The sequence below is a fragment of the Oncorhynchus nerka genome, linkage group LG13, assembly GCF_034236695.1.
Source record: "Oncorhynchus nerka isolate Pitt River linkage group LG13, Oner_Uvic_2.0, whole genome shotgun sequence".
NCBI lineage: Eukaryota > Metazoa > Chordata > Actinopteri > Salmoniformes > Salmonidae > Oncorhynchus > Oncorhynchus nerka.
In genome coordinates, this window is record NC_088408.1 from 23,046,184 (window position 1) to 23,065,602 (window position 19,419).

Consider the following 19,419-nt stretch of genomic DNA (forward strand, 5'->3'; position numbering starts at 1 on the left):
ACTCGGTGGTCCCGCTCTGTGAGCTTGTGTGGCCTGATGTAAAAAGGGCTTTATAAATAAATGTGATTGTGGCCTACCACTTCACTTAGCCTTTGTTGCTACGAGAGTTTTCCACTTCACAATAACAGTGCTTACAGTTGACCGGAGCAGCTTTACCAGGGCAGACATTTGATGAACTGACTTGTTGGAAAGGTGGCATCCTATGATGGTGCCCGTTGAAAGTCACTGAGTATTTCAGTATCAGCCACTCTACTGCCAATGTTTGTCTATGGAGATTACTGTGTGCTCCATTTTATACACCTGTCAGCAACGGGTTTCGGTGAAACAGCCGAATCCACTCATTTGAAGTGGTTGTGTAGTTGTTGGTAGTTTTAAGAGTAATACAGACAGCAGAACTGCATGCTACTGAGACGTTTTACAAGACAATGCTGAAACTTCTAGGCTAGCCTACTTCCTTAACTGTGTGTATGGGGCGGGTACCTGTCCTGAGCGAACGGGACAGCAGACCGCATGAGACCGCACCACACACCACAGAAAAAAAGAGAGAAGAGGTTTCAAACTTATCAAGGTGAGTTTTTTAACATACCTGTGTTCTGTTACGGTTTTAGCACGATAAAAGAGATTGTAGCCTTACGCATGGCGGAGGTTTCGGTTGCGGCTCATTCGCAGTTGAGCCTTTTACTAGGTCAACCAGGTGAGCTAGTTCAGGGCTACAACAAAATTGTGAAACGTCTGGAGATCCCGAGGAGGTTTGAGAAACAACTGGGCTAGTATACAATCTAGCCTATCGTTTATAATGTAAGCCAACATTTCACATTTGTTATGGTATGTGCTACTGAATTTAACCTACTCTATTATAAATCGACATATGAGTCCTTATATATTTTTTAAAATTCATATTTCACCATAGTTGTTTCTCATAACAGTTTTATGAGACCTAAATACGTTTTTTTGTTCCAGATTTCCTCCTGCGAATAAAAATAACACGTATTTAATACCCAGGTTTCCATCGAAACGTTTAATGCGCGTAAAGTAGATATCGGTAAAAAATATATTTAAAAAATAATAATAATAATCATGACAGGCCTGATGGAAACAAACTTTTTCAGTAAACTTTTCAAATACGCTAGACCAGGTAGGATCTCTTTGTGTCGGTAAAATGAATTATGCTCCCAGTACGACGTCGGAAAAGCATGCAGTGTATTAGGCTACAGATTAAATAAATTATGAATTTCATACAGTGGTGGAAGTGCAAGGTGATGAGCGTGGTGATCCTTTCCAATAAATATCGACGGTCTTATTCTGGTGACATGTTAATCGATGCTTGTCAAAACTCAAAATTCTTGCTCGCCCAATATAATAATCTCATCATGTGTACGTGCGCAGAGCACGTGCCATTACCAGTGGGCACACTCGCAATATAACACATGTTTTTGTTGTGAGATAACCATCAGTAAAGTTGAAAATGGGATGAAAATCCATTTAACTTGTATTTTTTAGTCGGTGCATGGATATTATGTGCCCAAAGTCATCGCGCACAACCTTTTACCGGCAACAAGTACATTTGAGGAAAAACTCCCTAGAAAGGCAAAAACATAGCCTGGTTCCTCTAGGTTTCTTCCTATTTATTTATTTATTTTAAATAAAGGGAACACTTAAACAACACAATGCAACTCCAAGTCAATCACACTTCTGTGAAATTGTCCACTTAGGAAGCAACACTGATTGACAATAAATTTCACATGCTGTTGTGCAAATGGAATAGACAAAAGGTGGAAATTATAGGCAATTAGCAAAACACCCCCAATAAAGGAGTGGTTCTGCAGGTGGTAACCACAGACTACTTCTCAGTTCTTATGCTTCCTGGCTGATGTTTTGGTCACTTTTGAATGCTGGCGGAGCTTTCACTCTAGTGGTAGCATTAGATGGAGTCTACAACCCACACAAGTGGCTCAGGTAGTGCAGCTCATCCAGGATGGCACATCCTGTGGCAAGAAGGTTTGCTGTGTCTGTCAGCATAGTGTCCAGAGCATGGAGGCGCTACCAGGAGACCGGCCAGTACATCAGGAGACGTGGAGGAGGCCGTAGGAGGGCAACAACCCAGCAGCAGGACCGCTACCTCCGCCTTTGTGCAAGGAGGAGCAGGAGGAGCACTGCCAGAGCCCTGCAAAATTACCTTCAGCAGGCCACAAATGTGCATGTGTCTGCTCAAACGGTCAGAAACAGACTCCATGAGGGTGGTATGAGGGCCCGACGTCCACAGTTGGGGGTTGTGCTTACAGCCCAACACCGTGCAGGACGTTTGGCATTTGCCAGAGAACACCAAGATTGGCAAATGGAGATGCCGTGGAGAACGTTCTGCTGCCTGCAACACCCTCCAGCATGACCGGTTTGGCGGTGGGTCAGTCATGGTGTGGGGTGGCATTTCTTTGGGGGGCCGCACAGCCCTCCATGTGCTCGCCAGAGGTAGCCTGACTGCCATTAGGTACCGAGATGAGATCCTCAGACCCCTTATGAGACCATATGCTGGTGTGGTTGGCCCTGGGTTCCTCCTAATGCAAGACAATGCTAGACCTCATGTGGCTGGAGTGTGTCAGCAGTTCCTGCAAGAGGAAGGCATTGATGCTATGGACTGGCCCGCCCGTTCCCCAGACCTGAATCCAATTGAGCACATCTGGGACATCATGTCTCGCTCCATCCACCAACCCCACGTTGCACCACAGACTGTCCAGGATTTGGCGGATGCTTTAGTCCAGGTCTGAGAGGAGATCCCTCAGGAGACCATCCACCACCTCATCAGGAGCATGCCCAGGCGTTGTAGGGAGGTCATACAGACACGTGGAGGCCACACACACTACTGAGCCTCATTTTGACTTGTTTTAAGGACATTACATCAAAGTTGGATCAGCCTGTAGTGTGGTTTTCCACTTTAATTTTGAGTGCGACTCCAAATCCAGACCTCCATGGGTTGATAAATTTGATTTCCATTGATAATTTTTGTGTGATTTTGTTGTCAGCACATTCAACTATGCAAAGAAAAAAGTATTTAATAAGAATATTTCATTCATTCAGATCTAGGATGTGTTATTTTAGTGTTCCCTTTATTTTTTTGAGCAGTGTATAACATCTGTGTTTTAATCAAATAAACAGTGCATTCGGAAAGTATTGAGTTTCAACATTTTGTTACGTTACAGTCTGAGTTACCACTACAATGTAGAGCACTTTTAATGGAAGAAACTGCTGTATACAGTGCATTCAGAAAGTATTCAGACCCCTTGACTTTTCCACATTTTGTTACTCTACAGCCTTACTCTAATTTAATAGTTTTTTTTCCGCTCATCAATCTGCACAATATATCATAATGACAAAGCAAAAACGGGTAGATTTTTTTTTGCAAATGTATAATAAAAAACAGAAATATTACATTTACATAAGTATTCTGACCCTTTACTCAGTACTTTGTTGAAGAACTTAAGGCAGCGATTACAGCCTCGAGTCTTCTTGGGTATGCTGCAAGCTTGGCACACCTGTATTTGGGGAGTTTCTCCCATTCTTCTCTGCAGATCCTCACCAGCTATGTCAGATTAGATGGGGAGCGTCACTGCACAGCTATTTTCAGGTCTCTCCGGAAATGTTTGATTGGATTCAGTCCGGGCCACTCAAGGATATTCAGAGACTTGTCCCAAAGCCACTCCTGAGTTGTCTTGGCTGTGTGCTTAGGGTCATTGTCCTGTTGGAAGGTGAACCTTCACCCCAGTCTGAAGTCCTGAGCACTCTGGAGTAGGTTTTCATCAAGGACCTCTCTGTACTTGCTCCGTTCACCTTACCCTCGATCCTGACTAGTCTCCCAATCCCTGCCGCTGAAAAACATCCCCACAGCATGATGCCGCCACCACCATGCTTCACTGTAGGGATGGTGTTAGGTTTCCTCCAGACGTGACGCTTGGCTTTCAGGCCAAAGAGTTCAATGTTGGTTTCATCAGACCAGAGAATCTTGTTTCTCATGGTCTGAGAGTCTTTTTAGGTGCCTTTTGGCAAACTCCAAGCTGGCTATCATGTGCCTTTTACTGAGGAGTGACTTCGGTCTAGCCACTCTACCATAAAGGCCTGATTGGTGGAGTGCTGCCCCCCCTCCCCCTCAGTTTGGCCAGGCGGCCAGCTCTAGGAAGAGCCTTGGTGGTTCCAAACGTCATCCATTAAGAATGATGGAGGCCATTATGTTCTTGGGGACCTTCAATACTGCAGACATTTTTTGGTACCCTTCTGTGCCTCGACACAATCCTGTCTTGGAGCGCTACGGACAATTCCTTCGACCTCATGGCTTGGTTTTTCCTCTGACATGCACTCTTAACTGTGGGACCTTATATAGACAGATGTGTGCCTTTCCAAATCATATCCAATCAATTGAATTTACCACAGATGGACTCCAATCAAGTTGTAGAAACATCTCAAGGATGATCAATGGAAACAGGATGCACCTGAGCTCAATTTCGAGTCTCATATCAAAGTGTGAATAAAATGTCTAAAAACCTGTTTCTGCTTTGTCATTATGGGCTATTGTAGGTAGATTGATGGGGGTGAAATCTATTTAATCAATTTTAGAATATGGCTGTAACGTAACAACATTTGGAAATGGGTAAAGGGTCTGAATACTTTCGTAGGTTGTGTCTATATATGGAAAAATACACATTTAAAAAATTCAACCAATTGATGAACAGACAATCTTGGTTGACCAAGATTTGTTTTAGTTGGGGACAGCCCTACTATATAGAGAATAGGGTGCTATATTTATTTTAGTCAGTCAGTATTGCAAATGAGACTGAACATGCCCTTTTGCTGACCTGTCTCTTCAGTCAGTGTTTTGGGGAAGCCACAGCAGGATCAGTCGCTCAATCATATTTTAGTCATACAACACTTTTCACAAATACATGTGTTAATAAGTCCTCTATCTCTCACCTAAACTCCCTGCTCTCCAGTCAGGGTCATGATAAACACGGCAGAGTATGGCAACACGTCGTGGGAGCTGTCAGTCCAGGTAGACCAGAGAGATGGAGACGAGGGCATGAGGTTTAAACTCCGAGTCAAGGGAGACCTGCACATTGGAGGACTCATGCTCAAACTGGTGGAGAAGATCAGTAAGTCTCTCTCTCTTTCATTCTCTCTTCCAACCCTCTCTGTCTCTCTCTGTCTCCCCCCTCTCTCAGACACAGTACTAGCCTGGAGAACACACCCTTGTTTGCCCTACATTCATCTATAGTGCTGAGTAGTATTGTTCTCCCACAATGCTTCAGTACCACAGCCAGAGGGGCTAAAGTCCACCACTTTATCTCATGTTTATTCACCTGGGAGAAATCTCAAAAGACACCCTATTTCCTGTGTAGTGCACTACCTTTGACAGTTATTACGTCTACTATATGAGTGTCCTACATGAAGAATAGGGTGTGATTTAAGACACATCCTGCCTTCATTCAGGAGGATTAGACACTATGGAATTCCCCTAGTGTAACACGGTATTATAGAGACCTAAGCCTTGGTTTATTTCACATAGATACAAGGTGTGTTGTGTTTGTTACAATGGAAGTAAGGGGGTGTATGACAACATGTACTTTATATGACTAAGCCATATACAGTTGAAGACAGAAGTTTACATATACCTTAGCCAAATACATTTAAACTCAGTTTTTCACAATTCCTGACATTTAATCCTAGTAAAAATTCCCTGTCTTCGGTCAGTTAGGATCACCACTTTATTTGAAGAATGTCAAATGTGAGAATAATAGTAGAGAGAATTATTTCTTTCAGCTTTTATTTCTTTCATCACATTCCCATTGGGTCAGAAGTTTACATACACTCAATTAGTATTTGGTAGCATTGCCTTCAAATTGTTTAACTTGGGTAAAACAGTTTGTGTAGACTTCCACAAGCTTCCCACAATAAGTTGGGTGAATTTTGACCCATTCCTTCTGACAGAGCTGGTGTAACTGAGTCGGGTTTGTAGCCCTCCTTGCTCGCACACACTTTTTCAGTTCTGCCAACAAATTGTCTATAGGATTGATGTCAGAGCTTTGTGATGGCCACTCCAATACCTTGACGTTGTTGTCCTTAAGCCATTTTGCCACAACTTTGGAAGTATGCTTGGGGTCATTGTCCATTTGGAAGACCCATTTGTGACCAAGCTTTAACTTTAATATACAGTATCCACATAATTTTCTTTCCTCGTGATGCCATCTATTTTGAAGTGCACCAGTCCCTCCTGCAAAAAAGTACGCCCTCAACATGATGCTAACCAGCCGCGTGCTTCACGGTTGGGATGGTGTTCTTCGGCTTGCAAGCCGCCTCCTTTTTCCTCCAAACATAACTATGGTCATTATGGCCAAACAGTTCTATTTTTGTTTCATCAGACCAGAGGACATTTCTCCAAAAAGGGCGATCTTTGTCCCCATGTGCAGTTGTAAACCGTAGTCTGGCTTTTTTTATGGTGGTTTTGGAGCAGTGGCTTCTTCCTTGCTGAGCGGCCTTTCAGGTTATGTCGCTATGGGATTCGTTTTACTGTGGATATAGATACTTTTGTACCTGTTTCCTATTAGACGAGAGAATATCGGTTTTAATTGTGCATAATACATACAGCTGTACATGTTTAATGGCAATGTTTGTGCCTTGTGAAAATACTGTCCTTTTACCCAACTATATATCCTCTCTCTTTCCCCCATCTCCATCTCCCCCCGTTAGAGGCCCCTCAGGACTGGTCAGACCATGCTCTGTGGTGGGAGCAGAGGAGCTGTTGGCTGCTGAAGACCCACTGGACCCTGGACAAGTACGGTGTCCAGGCAGACGCTGACCTGCGATACACTCCTCAGCACAAACCCCTGTGCCTGCGGCTGCCCAACATGAAGACGGTCAAACTCACCGTCAGCTACTCTGCCGTCGTCTTCAAGACCGTCGTAAAGATCTGCAGAGCACTCAGTGAGTACCCTAGCCGGATATGAGGCCCTATCCTCAACCCCTAGTCCCTAAGCACTAGCACTAGTGTACTGTAGATCTGAAAGGATTGGATCAGTGTTTAATATGCTCAAGTTCCCATTACTGATTGATGGCAAGGAAAATGTTTGTCATATTGTTTATACTTCTCCAGTCCTCTCACATCTTCACCAGGACTGAGGGGGGTAGAGGCTAGGACCTAGTGGTTAGGGATTTAAATCTAGGTATAGGGGTTTAGGGGTCTAAGGAAGTGGTTCTCAAACCTCTTCTCGGAGACCCCCGGCCCTTCCATGTATTTTATCTATTCCAGATCCAGCACACCTGATTCAACTTGTTAACTAATCATCAAGCCTTTGAATAGGTGAATCAGGTGAGCTGGTTCAGCTCTACAGCAAAATTGGGAAACATCTGGGGGTCTCCGAGGATACATTTGAGAACCACTGGTCTAGGGGTAAGGATGTAGGGTTTAGGGGCAGGAACTCTCCTTGACGTCCTCTCTCCTCTAGACATCAGGAGGCCAGAGGAGCTGTCCCTGCTGAAGCCTCCAGATAACCTGCCCAAGAAGAAGAAGATGAAGAAAGACAAGAACCCAGCGCTGGAAGACATCTTAGATATGGACATCTTCAATGGAGGCTCTGGGAGAACGGGTGAGAGAAGCAGAGTACAATCATATGTTAATCGTGTTATTAGACCGTCAGATCCTTCCCTTCTGTTTTCATGTAAAGACTTCAACCAAGTTAACCATATCCTAGGTGACTGCCTGTTTCTGCTTTACCCAACCCCATTGTTGTTGTCTCTTTGTCAATATACCTTTATTGAATCACAGAAACCATCAGGCCCTCAGGCTAAGTTATCCACATGGTGACGTAAGCCTGGCGTAAACTTTCCTCATATCTCCAAGGTCATCTTCAATCATGCTGTGAAGCTATTTCATTCACCACCATGGCAACACAGTCAAGGTTTAGAACCTCAGGCGAACTCAAAGTGGATCATTTCTGACTTGTATGTCTCACACCACCAGATTCAGCCCACATGGTGGCTTCTGTTGACTTCTGAAACAATCTAAGAAGGAATGGAGAATTCTGAAGATCTAAAAGAATAGAGCGATCATGACAGATATCTGAAAGAATAGTACAGTACGCTGCAATGTTCTCAAGGCTGAAACGCAGACACACACACTTTCTGAGTCTGTTTGAGTAGCTACAGTATAGAGCAGCTGACGATTCCAACTCATAAAATCAGCCTCATTTTGACTGTAGTTCTGAACCATTTCAAAGGTTTTGATATAATCTTATTCGTTATGATCTAAAAGGCAAAACTGATTCTAGATCAGCACTCTCATTATAACATGGTCCCTGAACTGTGTCTCCTCCTCCACCTGACCCCTCCAGGCAGTCCCTTGTACAGTAAGACCATGGTGCCCACCTATGACCCAGAGAATGGGACTCCAGCCTCGGCCACCAGCTTATGGTTTGGGGAAAACCCCCTGACCTCCAGCCAGCCCAACCTGCCCCCTGTAGAGCTGGCCAAGATGTACCAGCAGTTGTCCATGGTGGACAAAGCCATCATCAACGCAGGGTAAGAGTTACTCAGAAACAAAAACCTTGAGATGAACCAGACAATGGCTGTACATGTAGAAGACTTACTAGTTGTTGGCTTTGCTATGCTGGAGGGCAGTTCTCTGTCTCTTCCCTGAACACTTCCTGGTTTACTGTGATAGGCTGCTGATGTGATTGACAGGTGGCTGGACTCCTCCCGCTCCTTGATGGAACAGGGCATCGGAGAACATGACAGACTGCAGCTACGCTTCAAATACCACTGCTTCTTCGACCTCAACCCAAAGGTAACACTAACCCCTAACCTTAAACCTAAGTGAGTGTTTGAATAACACTGAACCTCAACCCGAAGGTGAGACTAACTGTAACTATAACACCATCTCTAACCCTAACATTGACTGATTTATTGATGTGTGTTTCAGTATGATGCTGTGAGGATAACCCAGCTGTATGAGCAGGCTCGCTGGTCCATCCTACTGGAGGAGATCAACTGCACTGAGGAGGAGATGCTCATGTTCGCCTCCTTACAGGTACACACACACACACACACACACACACACACACACATACATATGCGCGCACACATACACGCACACACTATTATCCATCTGGTTTGGTGTCTCAGTCCCAAAGGAGGCATGATGGGAAAGAGGACAATCCCACAGGAGGCAGGGAGGGAGTCTGGTTATCCTCCTGAACTCCTCTGGGTGATAAAATATAAATAACACAAAAGTATTAAGTGAAAAACATAGAATTTCAACTGTTCTTCATCTCTGACTGATTTATTCTCAACTGATCTATAAAAATGATTAAATCCATGAGATGGTTATTGCTCTCACCTGCATTGTTACTGGAATCACAAGACTCTCTCTGTCTCCTCCCAGTCTGTGTCATCGTCTGGCCTCAAGTGTTGAACTAAATACTGTTTCTGGGTTCAGACCTGCCTTTTACACAGCTAAAGACTGGGTATATTTAGGTTTTCAAACTTGTCTGTTCGTTTTATACTCTTCTTATCTACTGTGTATTGTATTCTTATCTACTGTGTATTGTATTCTTATCTACTGTGTATTGTATTCTTATCTACTGTGTATTGTATTCTTATCTACTCTGTATTGTACTCTTATCTACTGTGTATTGTATTCTTATCTACTGTGTATTGTATTCTTATCTACTGTGTATTGTATTCTTATCTACTGTGTATTGTATTCTTATCTACGGTGTATTGTATTCTTATCTACTCTGTATTGTATTCTTATCTACGGTGTATTGTACTCTTATCTACTCTGTATTGTACTCTTATCTACTCTGTATTGTACTCTTATCTACTGTGTATTGTATTCTTATCTACTCTGTATTGTACTCTTATCTACTCTGTATTGTACTCTTATCTAATCTGTATTGTACTCTTATCTACTGTGTATTGTACAATAATCTCCTGTTGCTCTTAGTATGATATATCCCCCAATTCCCATCATTAAGTGTTGATTATTAATGATTTTGTTAATATTGTTTCAGTATCACATATGTAAGATGACCATTTCCACGGAACCTCTGGACTTCTCCAATGAACCGGAGATAGATGAAGTAGAGGCTGCCTTATCCAATCTAGAGGTCACACTTGGAGGAAAAACAGACAGAATATTGGTAAGTGGAGTTTTTATTATTTTAAACGATTCATATTCTTTATATACAGTATAAATGATAGACACGTCTGTATGATTTCAACAGTTTCAGAGGGTGCAACACCTGTCTTTTAAGCAAGGGTTGATAGGTTGTCTGCTTTGATTGCATGTCTCAACATGATGATGTCACAGGATAATTGACAGTTGCCCCCCCCACCCCACCAGGAAGACATCACAGACGTTCCAAAGCTGGCAGACTCCCTTAAGCTGTTCAGGTAAATCCTAAAGGCCACTGTATATGGCCAGAAACACACATTAATAGGGTACTGTATCTGTGTAACACATGGAAACATGGGTTTTCGAAACCAAGAATGATAAGTCATAGAAGTAAAATGCCATTACACTTGACAGAAGGAAAGGTTAGTATGCTACACTGTAGATAGTCCATGACACAGACAGTTCACACAGCAACGTGTGACTGTGTGGGGACACAACCTGTTCACATTTTTCCTCAAATAGTTTTTTGTTGTTGTTTTGTTTCGTACCCCAGGCCTAAAAGGCTGGCATTGCGTTCATATAAGGAGTACTGGTTCGTGTTTAAAGACACCACCATCTCCTACTACAAGAACAAAGAGACAGCCAGCGGAGAGCCGATAGAACAGCTGCATCTCCGAGGATGTGAGGTGGTCCCTGACGTCAATGTGACGGACAAGAAGTTTGGCATCAAGCTGCTTCTCCCAGTGGCTGATGGGATGAACGAGGTCTACATCCGCTGTGACAACGTAAGATGCAATTTCTTATTGAACCAAATTATTATAAAATTTAAAAAATTGGAGTGGGGCACCAAGAACATGACTCCATTGTTCCCCTTACATATTGTGATGATATTCCTGTTTTTATCCAGGAGACGCAGTATGCCAAGTGGAAGGCAGCGTGTACTCTGGCCTCCAAGGGCAAGACCATGGCTTACAGCTCCTACAGGTCACACGTTCTTACTTCATCCTTCCCACGCCTTACCACATTAATAGGCTTCTGACTGTAAACTGACTAGGAGAAACTGGGATTGGTCTAGGTCGGAGGTGAAGAACATCCAGTCGTTCCTGCAGATGAAGAGTCTGGCGCCCCCCCCTGGTCAGTCTGCTCCAGACCTGGATGCCATGGAGATGAACGCTGAGTGCTTTGTCTCTCCTAGATACACCAAGAGGTACAAGACCAAACAGTTGGGGGTCTATCTGCAATATAGGGTGATGATCAATCAAACAAGATTCAGTGTTTGTGAGCCACAGACAGGGAGAGGATGTCATCAGAGCTCTCCAGTGGTTTTATAATCTGACTGACAATCTGTCGACATCCAGATAATTCTATTCCATTCACTTACCCTCTCAGTATTTGTTAAAGGACTGAGTAAAGTAGCCTAAATGTCCCTGTTCTGTCTGCTGTCCAGCTGACAGCGAGGATCCTTGAGGCCCATCAGAACATTGCCAGTCTCTCTTTCAATGAAGCTAAAATGCGCTTCATCCATGCCTGGCAGTCCCTGGCTGAGTTTGGTATCAAATACTACATTGTCAGGTAGGTAAATGTGACCGACCAGGTTCAAACACCTCAAGGCTGTGTTAGCCTGCTGAGATAATGCCTTAGCCTTAGGCGTTAGCTCAGCGAGCTAATGTAAATCTTCTTGTCCCAGGTAAAGTTACTTATCACGTGTGTGTGTTTGTGTGTGTGTGTGTGTGTGCCAGGTTCAGAGGCAGTAAGAAGGATGAGCTGATGGGTATCTCCTATAACCGTCTGATCCGTATTGACATGTCCACTGGCCTGCCTGTCACCACCTGGAGATTCGTCAACATGAAACAGTGGAATGTCAACTGGGAGATCAGACAGGTAAATGGCTCTAGATTGATTGATTGATTGCTTTTTACAGATTAGAAAGCAAGGATAATAGTTGTCTTTGTAATAAGAGAAACAGTTTTTTTACTGAAAATATACTTAACCTTGCAGAAGTATTCAGACCCCTTAGATGAATTCACATTTTATTTTGTTACAAAGTGGGATTAAAATTAATTTAATTGTCTTTTTTTTTCAACAATCTACTTAAAATACTCTGTCATCTCAAAGTGGAAGAGAAATCCCCCCCCCAAAATGAAAAACTAAAATATAGTCGTTGCGTAAGCATTCAGCCCCTCTGTTCAGGCAAGCCTAAATTAGTTCAGGAGTAACATTTAACTTAACAAATCACATAAAAAATTACATGGACTCACTCTGTGTTAAATAATAGGACTTTTTTTATGAGTAACTCTTCCACTTGTCCCCCATACACACAACATCTGTAAGGTCCCTCACTTGTCCCCCATACACACAACATCTGTAAGGTCCCTCACTTGTCCCCCATACACACAACATCTGTAAGGTCCCTCAGGCAAGTTTTGAATTTCAAGCACAGATTAAATTACAAAGACCATGGAGCTTTTCAATAGCCTCATTAAGAAGGGCAGTGATTTGTAGATGGGTGACAATAACAAATCAGACATTGAATATCTCTTAAGTATTATGGTCAAGTTAATAATTATGCTGTGGATTATACATAAACCACCCAGACACAAGATACAGTCGTCCTTCTGAATTGAGCTGCAGGACAGGAAGGAAACAACTTAGGGATGTTAGCATGAGGCCATTGGTGATTTTAAAACAGTTACAGAGTTCAATGGCCGTAATGGAAGAAAACAGAGGATGGATTAACAACATTGTAGTGAATCCACCAGAGTGAAAAGAAGAATACAAATATACAGAATAAAAATATTCCAAAACATGCATATTGTCTACAACAAGGCACTGAAGTAATACTGGAAAAAAAAACATGGCAAATCCAACACAACATATCACTGAGTAACTGCCTCCTTATTTTCAAGCATAGTGTTGGCTGCATCATGGTATGGGTATGCTTGACATTGGCAAATACTGGGGAGTTTTTCAGGATAAAAATAAATGGAATGGAGCTAAGCACAGGCAGAATCCTAGAGGAAAACCTGCTTCAGTCTGCTTTACACCAGACACTGGGAGAGTAATTCACCTTTTAGCAGGATAATAACCTACAACACAAGGCCAAAACAACACTGGATTTGTTTACCAAGAAGATGGCGAATGTTCCTGAGTGGCCAAGTTACAGTTTGGACTTAAATCTGCTTGTAAATCTGGCAAGACTGGAAAATTGGTGTCTAGATATGGTCCCAAATATCTTGACAGAGCTTGAAGAATGGCCTAAAGTTGCCTAAAGTTTTGGGAATGACACAAATATTAATTTTCACAAAGTTTGCTGCTTCAGTCTCTTTAGATATTTTTGTCAGATGTTACTATGGAATACTGAAGTATAATTACAAGCATCTCATAAGTGTCAAAGGCTTTCATTGACAATTACATTAAGTTGATTCAGAGCCAATATTTGCAGTGTTGACCCTTCTTTTTCAAGACCTCTGCAATCCGCCCTGGCATGCTGTCAATTAACATCTGGGCAGCCCATTCTTGCATAATCAATGCTTGGAGTTTGTCAGACGTTGTGGGTTTTTGTTTGTCCACCCGCCTCTTGAGGATAGACCACAAGTTCTCAATGTGATTAAGGTCTGGAGAGTTTCCTGGCCATGGACCCAACATATTGATGTTTTGTTGCCCGAGCCACTTAGTTATCACTTTTGCCTTATGGCAAGGTGCTCCATCATGCTGGAAAAGGCATTGTTCGTCACCAAACTGTTCCTGGATGGTTGGTAGAGGTTGCTCTCGGAGGATGGTTGGTACCATTCTTTATTCATGGCTGTGTTCTTTAGGCAAAATTGTGAGTGAGCCCACTCCCTTGTCTGAGAAGCAACCCCACACATGAATGGTCTCAGGATGCTTTACTGTTGGCGTGACACAGGACTGATGGTAGCGCTCACCTTGTCTTCTCCGGACAAGCTTTTTTCCGGATGCCCCAAACAATCGGAAAGGGGATTCATCAGAGAAAATGACTTCACCCCAGTCCTCAGCAGCCCCAATCCCGCAGCTGAATCAACTTTAGGAGACGGTCCTGCCGCTTGCTGGACTATCTTGGGCGCCCCGAAGCCTTCTTCACAACAATTGAACCGCTCTCCTTGAAGTTCTTTATGATCCGATAAATGGTTGATCTTACTGGCAGCAATATCCTTGCATGTGAAGAACTTTTTGTGCAAAGCAATGATGAAGGCACGTGTTTCCTTACAGGTAACCATGATTGACAGAGGAAGAACAATGATTCCAAGCACCACCCTCCTTTTGAAGCTTCCAGTCTGTTATTTGAACTCAATCAGCATGACAGAGTGATCTCCAGCCTTGTCCCTTGTCCACGTCAACACTCACACGTGTTAACACACGTGAAATCACTGACATGATGTCAGCTGGTCCTTTTGTGGCAGGCCTGAAATGCAGTGGAAATGTTTTTTTGGGGGTATTCAGTTCATTTGCATGGCAAAGAGGGACTTTGCAATTAATTGCAATTCATCTGATCACTCTTCATAACATTCTGGAGTATATGCAAATTGCCATCATACAAACTGAGGCAGCAGACTCAGCTTTTGGCCACGACTGTAGGTGCGGAAAGCTCTTAGAGACTTACCCAAGAAGACTCACAGCTGTAATCACTGCCAAAGGTTTTTCTAACATGTATCGACCCGGGGAGCTGAATACTTATGCAACGACTACATTTAAGTTATTTAATTTATATATGTAAAAAAATATATATTTCAAATGGTCTTCTACTTTGACACTACAGAGTATTTTGTGTTGATTGTTGACATAAAATGACAAATATATTTTAATCCCACTTTGTAACACAATAAAATGTGAAGAAATCCAAGCGTTATGAATACTTTTGCAAGGTACTGTATCTATAAAGTACATGAATCAATATTAATCCGTACTGTTTGTCTTCAGGTGACCATAGAGTTTGACCAGAATGTGTCGATAGCCTTCTCCTGTGTGAGCTGTGACTGTAAGGTGGTCCATGAGTACATAAGAGGATACATCTTCCTCTCAACACGCTCCAAAGACCAGAACGAGACACTGGATGAGGAACTCTTCCACAAACTCACCGGAGGGCAGGAATGAACCCTGGACATCAGCTTTCACTTAGTGCTGCTGGCAAGAAATCATTTGAAGGCATTGTTGATATGGTTTTGCAGACTACATCAATTATTTGTTCATATTGTAAATTGCAGAGAAAAGTAGAATGTCGTTGTCACTATATTTCGTCCCGAGACCATCTCTACAGGATGGGTAGACCATCTCTACAGGATGGGTAGACCATCTCTACAGGATGGGTAGACCATCTCTACAAGGCCACTTTGTCTGACGGCCTGGCCTACTGCTTTGATTGCATGGTCCATCTGCAGAGACAGCAATTAATTCAGCACATGAGCTATACATCTTGTCACTTGTTTGATTTGGTGTAGCCCAGTCTTTGAATTTAATGTTGTCAGCTACTTTCACAATCAATATACGTTCATTGCCTTGTTTTATACATATTACTTGTTTGATGTTTTAGAATGTAACTTTTTTGCAATTTTATTACAAGTCCAAAATACACTGCTCAAAAAATAAAGGGAACACTAAAATAACACATCCTAGATCTGAATGAATGAAATATTCTTATTAAATACTTTTTTCTTTACATAGTTGAATGTGCTGACAACAAAGTCACACAAATTATCAATGGAAATCAAATTTATCAACCCATGGAGGTCTGGATTTGGAGTCACACTCAAAATTAAAGTGGAAAACCACACTACAGGCTGATCCAACTTTGATGTAATGTCCTTAAAACAAGTCAAAATGAGGCTCAGTAGTGTGTGTGGCCTCCACGTGCCTTTATGACCTCCCTACAACGCCTGGGCATGCTCCTGATGAGGTGGCGGATGGTCTCCTGAGGGATCTCCTCCCAGACCTGGACTAAAGCATCCGCCAACTCCTGGACAGTCTGCGGTGCAACGTGGCTTTGGTGGATGGAGCGAGACATGATGTCCCAGATGTGCTCAATTGGATTCAGGTCTGGAGAACGGGCGGGCCAGTCCATAGCATCAATGCCTTCCTCTTGCAGGAACTGCTGACACACTCCAGCCACATGAGGTCTAGCATTGTCTTGCAGTAGGAGGAACCCAGGGCCAACCACACCAGCATATGGTCTCACAAGGGGTCTGAGGATCTCATCTCGGTACCTAATGGCAGTCAGGCTACCTCTGGCGAGCACATGGAGGGCTGTGCGGCCCCCCAAAGAAATGCCACCCCACACCATGACTGACCCACCGCCAAACCGGTCATGCTGGAGGATGTTGCAGGCAGCAGAACGTTCTCCACGGCGTCTCCAGACCGTCACGTCTGTCACATGTGCTCAGTGTGAACCTGCTTTCATCTGTGAAGAGCACAGGGCGCCAGTGGAGAATTTGCCAATCTTGATGTTCTCTGGCAAATGCCAAACGTCCTGCACAGTGTTGGGCTGTAAGCACAACCCCCACCTGTGGACGTCGGACCCTCATACCACCCTCATGGAGTCTGTTTCTGACCGTTTGAGCAGACACATGCACATTTGTGGCCTGCTGGAGGTCATTTTTCAGGGCTCTGGCAGTGCTCCTCCTTGCACAAAGGCGGAGGTAGCGGTCCTGCTGCTGGGTTGTTGCCCTCCTACGGTCTCCTCCACGTCTCCTGATGTACTGGCCTGTCTCCTGGTAGCGCCTCCATGCTCTGGACACTACGCTGACAGACACAGCAAACCTTCTTGCCACATCTCGCATTGATGTGCCATCCTGGATGAGCTGCACTACCTGAGCCACTTGTGCGGGTTGTAGACTCCGTCTCATGCTACAACTAGAGTGAAAGCACCGCCAGCATTCAAAAGTGACCAAAACATCAGCCAGGAAGCATAGGAACTGAGAAGTGGTCTGTGGTCACCACCTGCAGAACCACTCCTATATTGGGGGTGTCTTGCTAAATGCCTATAATTTCCACCTGTTGTCTATTCCATTTGCACAACAGCATGTGAAATGTATTGTCAATCAGTGTTGCTTCCTAAGTGGACAGTTTGATTTCACAGAAGTGTGATTGACTTGGAGTTACATTGTGTTGTTTAAGTGTTCCCTTTATTTTTTTGAGCAGTGTATATTTCAGAGAGAGTTCTGGTGGTGGGTTATCGTGTTGAAGGAGACATCTGTTTTCAGAGAAAACACTGGAATTTCTGCTGACTGAGATGCACTGAAATAAACTTGAGAAACATGTTTTGGTCAGTTGTTTTCTCTGCAATGGTGATTCCCTGGGAACAATTCATGACATGTCCATGTAACGGATGTGAAACGGCTAGCTTAGGTAGCGGTGCGCGCTAAATAGCGTTTCAATCAGTGACGTCACTTGCTCTGAGACCTTGAAGTAGTAGTTCCCCTTGCTCTGCAAGGGCCACGGCTTTTGTGGAGCGATGGGTAACAATGCTTTGTGGGTGACGATGCTTCATGGGTGACTGTTGTTGATGTGTGCAGAGGGTCCCTGGTTCGCGCTCTGGTATGGGCGAGGGGATGGTCTAAAGTTATACTGTTACATTGGTGCCGTGACCCGGATCACTGGTTGCTGCGGAAAAGGAGGAGGTCAAAAGGGGGGTGAGTGTAACGGATGTGAAACGGCTAGCTTAGTTGGCGGTGCGCGCTAAATAGCGTTTCAATCAGTGACGTCACTTGCTCTGAGACCTTGAAGTAGTAGTTCCCCTTGCTCCTGTGCACAAAGTGAGGTCCACACAGAAATGGTTTGTTGAGATTGGTGTGGAAGAACTTGACTGGCCGGGCACAGAGCCCTGACCTCAACTCCATCGAACACCTTTGGGATGAATTGGAACACCGACTGCGAACCAGGCCTCATCGCCCAACATCAGTGCCCGACCTCACTAATGCTCTTGTGGCTGAATGGAAGCAAGTCCCAGCATCACTGTACCAACATCTAGTGGAAAGCCTTCCCAGAAGAGTGGAGGCTGTTATAGCAGCAACAGGCGGACCAACTCCATATTAATGACCATGATTTTGGAATGAGATGTTTGACAAGCAGGTGTCCACATACACTACATAACCACAAGTATGTCAACATTTTATGTCAATTCTATCGGAACGTACTGTAATGTTGCGTTCATCTGGAGACACCCGAACAGACTCCTCCATCTTGTGTCTCTATCCTCTCTCCTCCAGGCTATGGGTCAGTGATGCAGATGTACCCAGGAGGAGGCCTTGCGAAGGCGGGGGCAGAGAGCTTTGTCTTCCACGATATGCTCCATGAGCTTCCCATCTGTCATGTCAACGCACTGCTGGCAGGGACACTGGACACGGAGGCTAAAGACATAGACGTGGGTGTGGGGAATATAATCCTTTGACAGACCAACAATGCTATACTGTCTCATTGAATCAATGCTATACTGTCTCATCTATTGAATTGATTGATGTGTTGTCACAACTCTAGATGCTGGACAGGCCAATGGAGACAAGTCCAACCTGACCCAGAGAAAGCAGAAGGCAATGGGGGCAGCCCAGACACAGAGGACCAGAGCATGGAGACTAGTACCAGTACAGACCCTGCCGAGGACAAGGAGAGAGAGGAGAGGGAGAAACAGAGAGAGATCAGAGTATGACAACACATAGTGAAGCAGCAAGTTGTCTCTGTTATTTGTCACACTTCCTGGTGCTTGTGTGCTCCAAAGATTTCAACGGTGTACAATTGAAGAGCAACTGTGTGTTGCGTTTCAGGCCCAGGAGAAGATGGAGAAGAGGAAGAAACTGCTGCTGCAGGCGGAGGGTAGGAACGCTGACGGGTGAGTGTTATTCTGTCTTGCTCTCACCCCTCCACATAAGGTCTCTGTTATAATACCACTAAGTTACAGAGTGAACTCTAAAGCATGAACGTGCTGTCAGTAGACATCTATAAGCAGTAATAAACAGTATAACAGCTACTTGGCACTAAGATTACATACCCCTGACACACCAGTTTTGCTCTGTCGGTAATCAGTCAAACATGTCAATGTTAACATCTTCATGTCAACACAAGTAACAAAACAGGAGTGCTTAGCAGTAATCTTGATCCGAAGTGAGATGTCTAGTTAAAGATGATTGATGTTGGGGCTACAGCAGATGTCATCTGATCCTGTGTTTATTGATAGGTTTGTCGAGGGTTGTCCAGTTCTACTGTCCAGTTCTACGTCTAGTTCTACTGTCCAGTTCTACTGTCTAGTTCTACTGTCTAGTTCT

At 43.9% G+C, this 19,419-nt stretch overlaps 1 protein-coding gene across 3 annotated transcripts; it reads left to right on the top strand.

Annotated features, from left to right (window-relative positions):
• The first annotated feature begins 347 nt into the window (after positions 1 to 347).
• On the top strand, positions 348 to 17,421 carry LOC115139219 (fermitin family homolog 1-like). 3 transcript variants are annotated; one of them, XM_065026266.1, is made up of 15 exons: positions 349 to 568; positions 4,977 to 5,135; positions 6,730 to 6,963; positions 7,485 to 7,625; positions 8,370 to 8,556; positions 8,719 to 8,821; positions 8,957 to 9,064; positions 10,050 to 10,178; positions 10,382 to 10,431; positions 10,707 to 10,938; positions 11,061 to 11,137; positions 11,229 to 11,382; positions 11,601 to 11,725; positions 11,893 to 12,034; positions 15,089 to 17,421. In XM_065026266.1, the coding sequence occupies exons 1-15, from the start codon at positions 511 to 513 to the stop codon at positions 15,260 to 15,262; spliced, it is 2,073 nt and encodes a 690-aa protein (XP_064882338.1). In that variant the 5' UTR covers positions 349 to 510; the 3' UTR covers positions 15,263 to 17,421. The 3 variants fall into 3 exon arrangements, with proteins under 3 accessions (XP_029532226.2, XP_064882338.1, XP_029532225.2); XM_029676365.2 differs by lacking the exon at positions 11,601 to 11,725 and having other exon boundaries at positions 350 to 568; positions 11,229 to 11,360; XM_029676366.2 differs by lacking the exons at positions 11,893 to 12,034; positions 15,089 to 17,421 and having other exon boundaries at positions 348 to 568; positions 11,229 to 11,360; positions 11,601 to 11,874.
• Positions 17,422 to 19,419: the final 1,998 nt, after the last annotated feature.

Bases quoted from the DNA above. Each gene is read 5' to 3' on its own strand.
- LOC115139219 (XM_065026266.1), top strand. From the start codon at position 511: ATGAGACCGCACCACACACCACAGAAAAAAAGAGAGAAGAGGTTTCAA. The intron at 569-4,976 runs GTGAGTTTTTTA...CCTGCTCTCCAG, and splicing joins GAGGTTTCAAACTTATCAAG to TCAGGGTCATGATAAACACG. The intron at 10,179-10,381 runs GTAAGTGGAGTT...CCACCCCACCAG, and splicing joins GAAAAACAGACAGAATATTG to GAAGACATCACAGACGTTCC.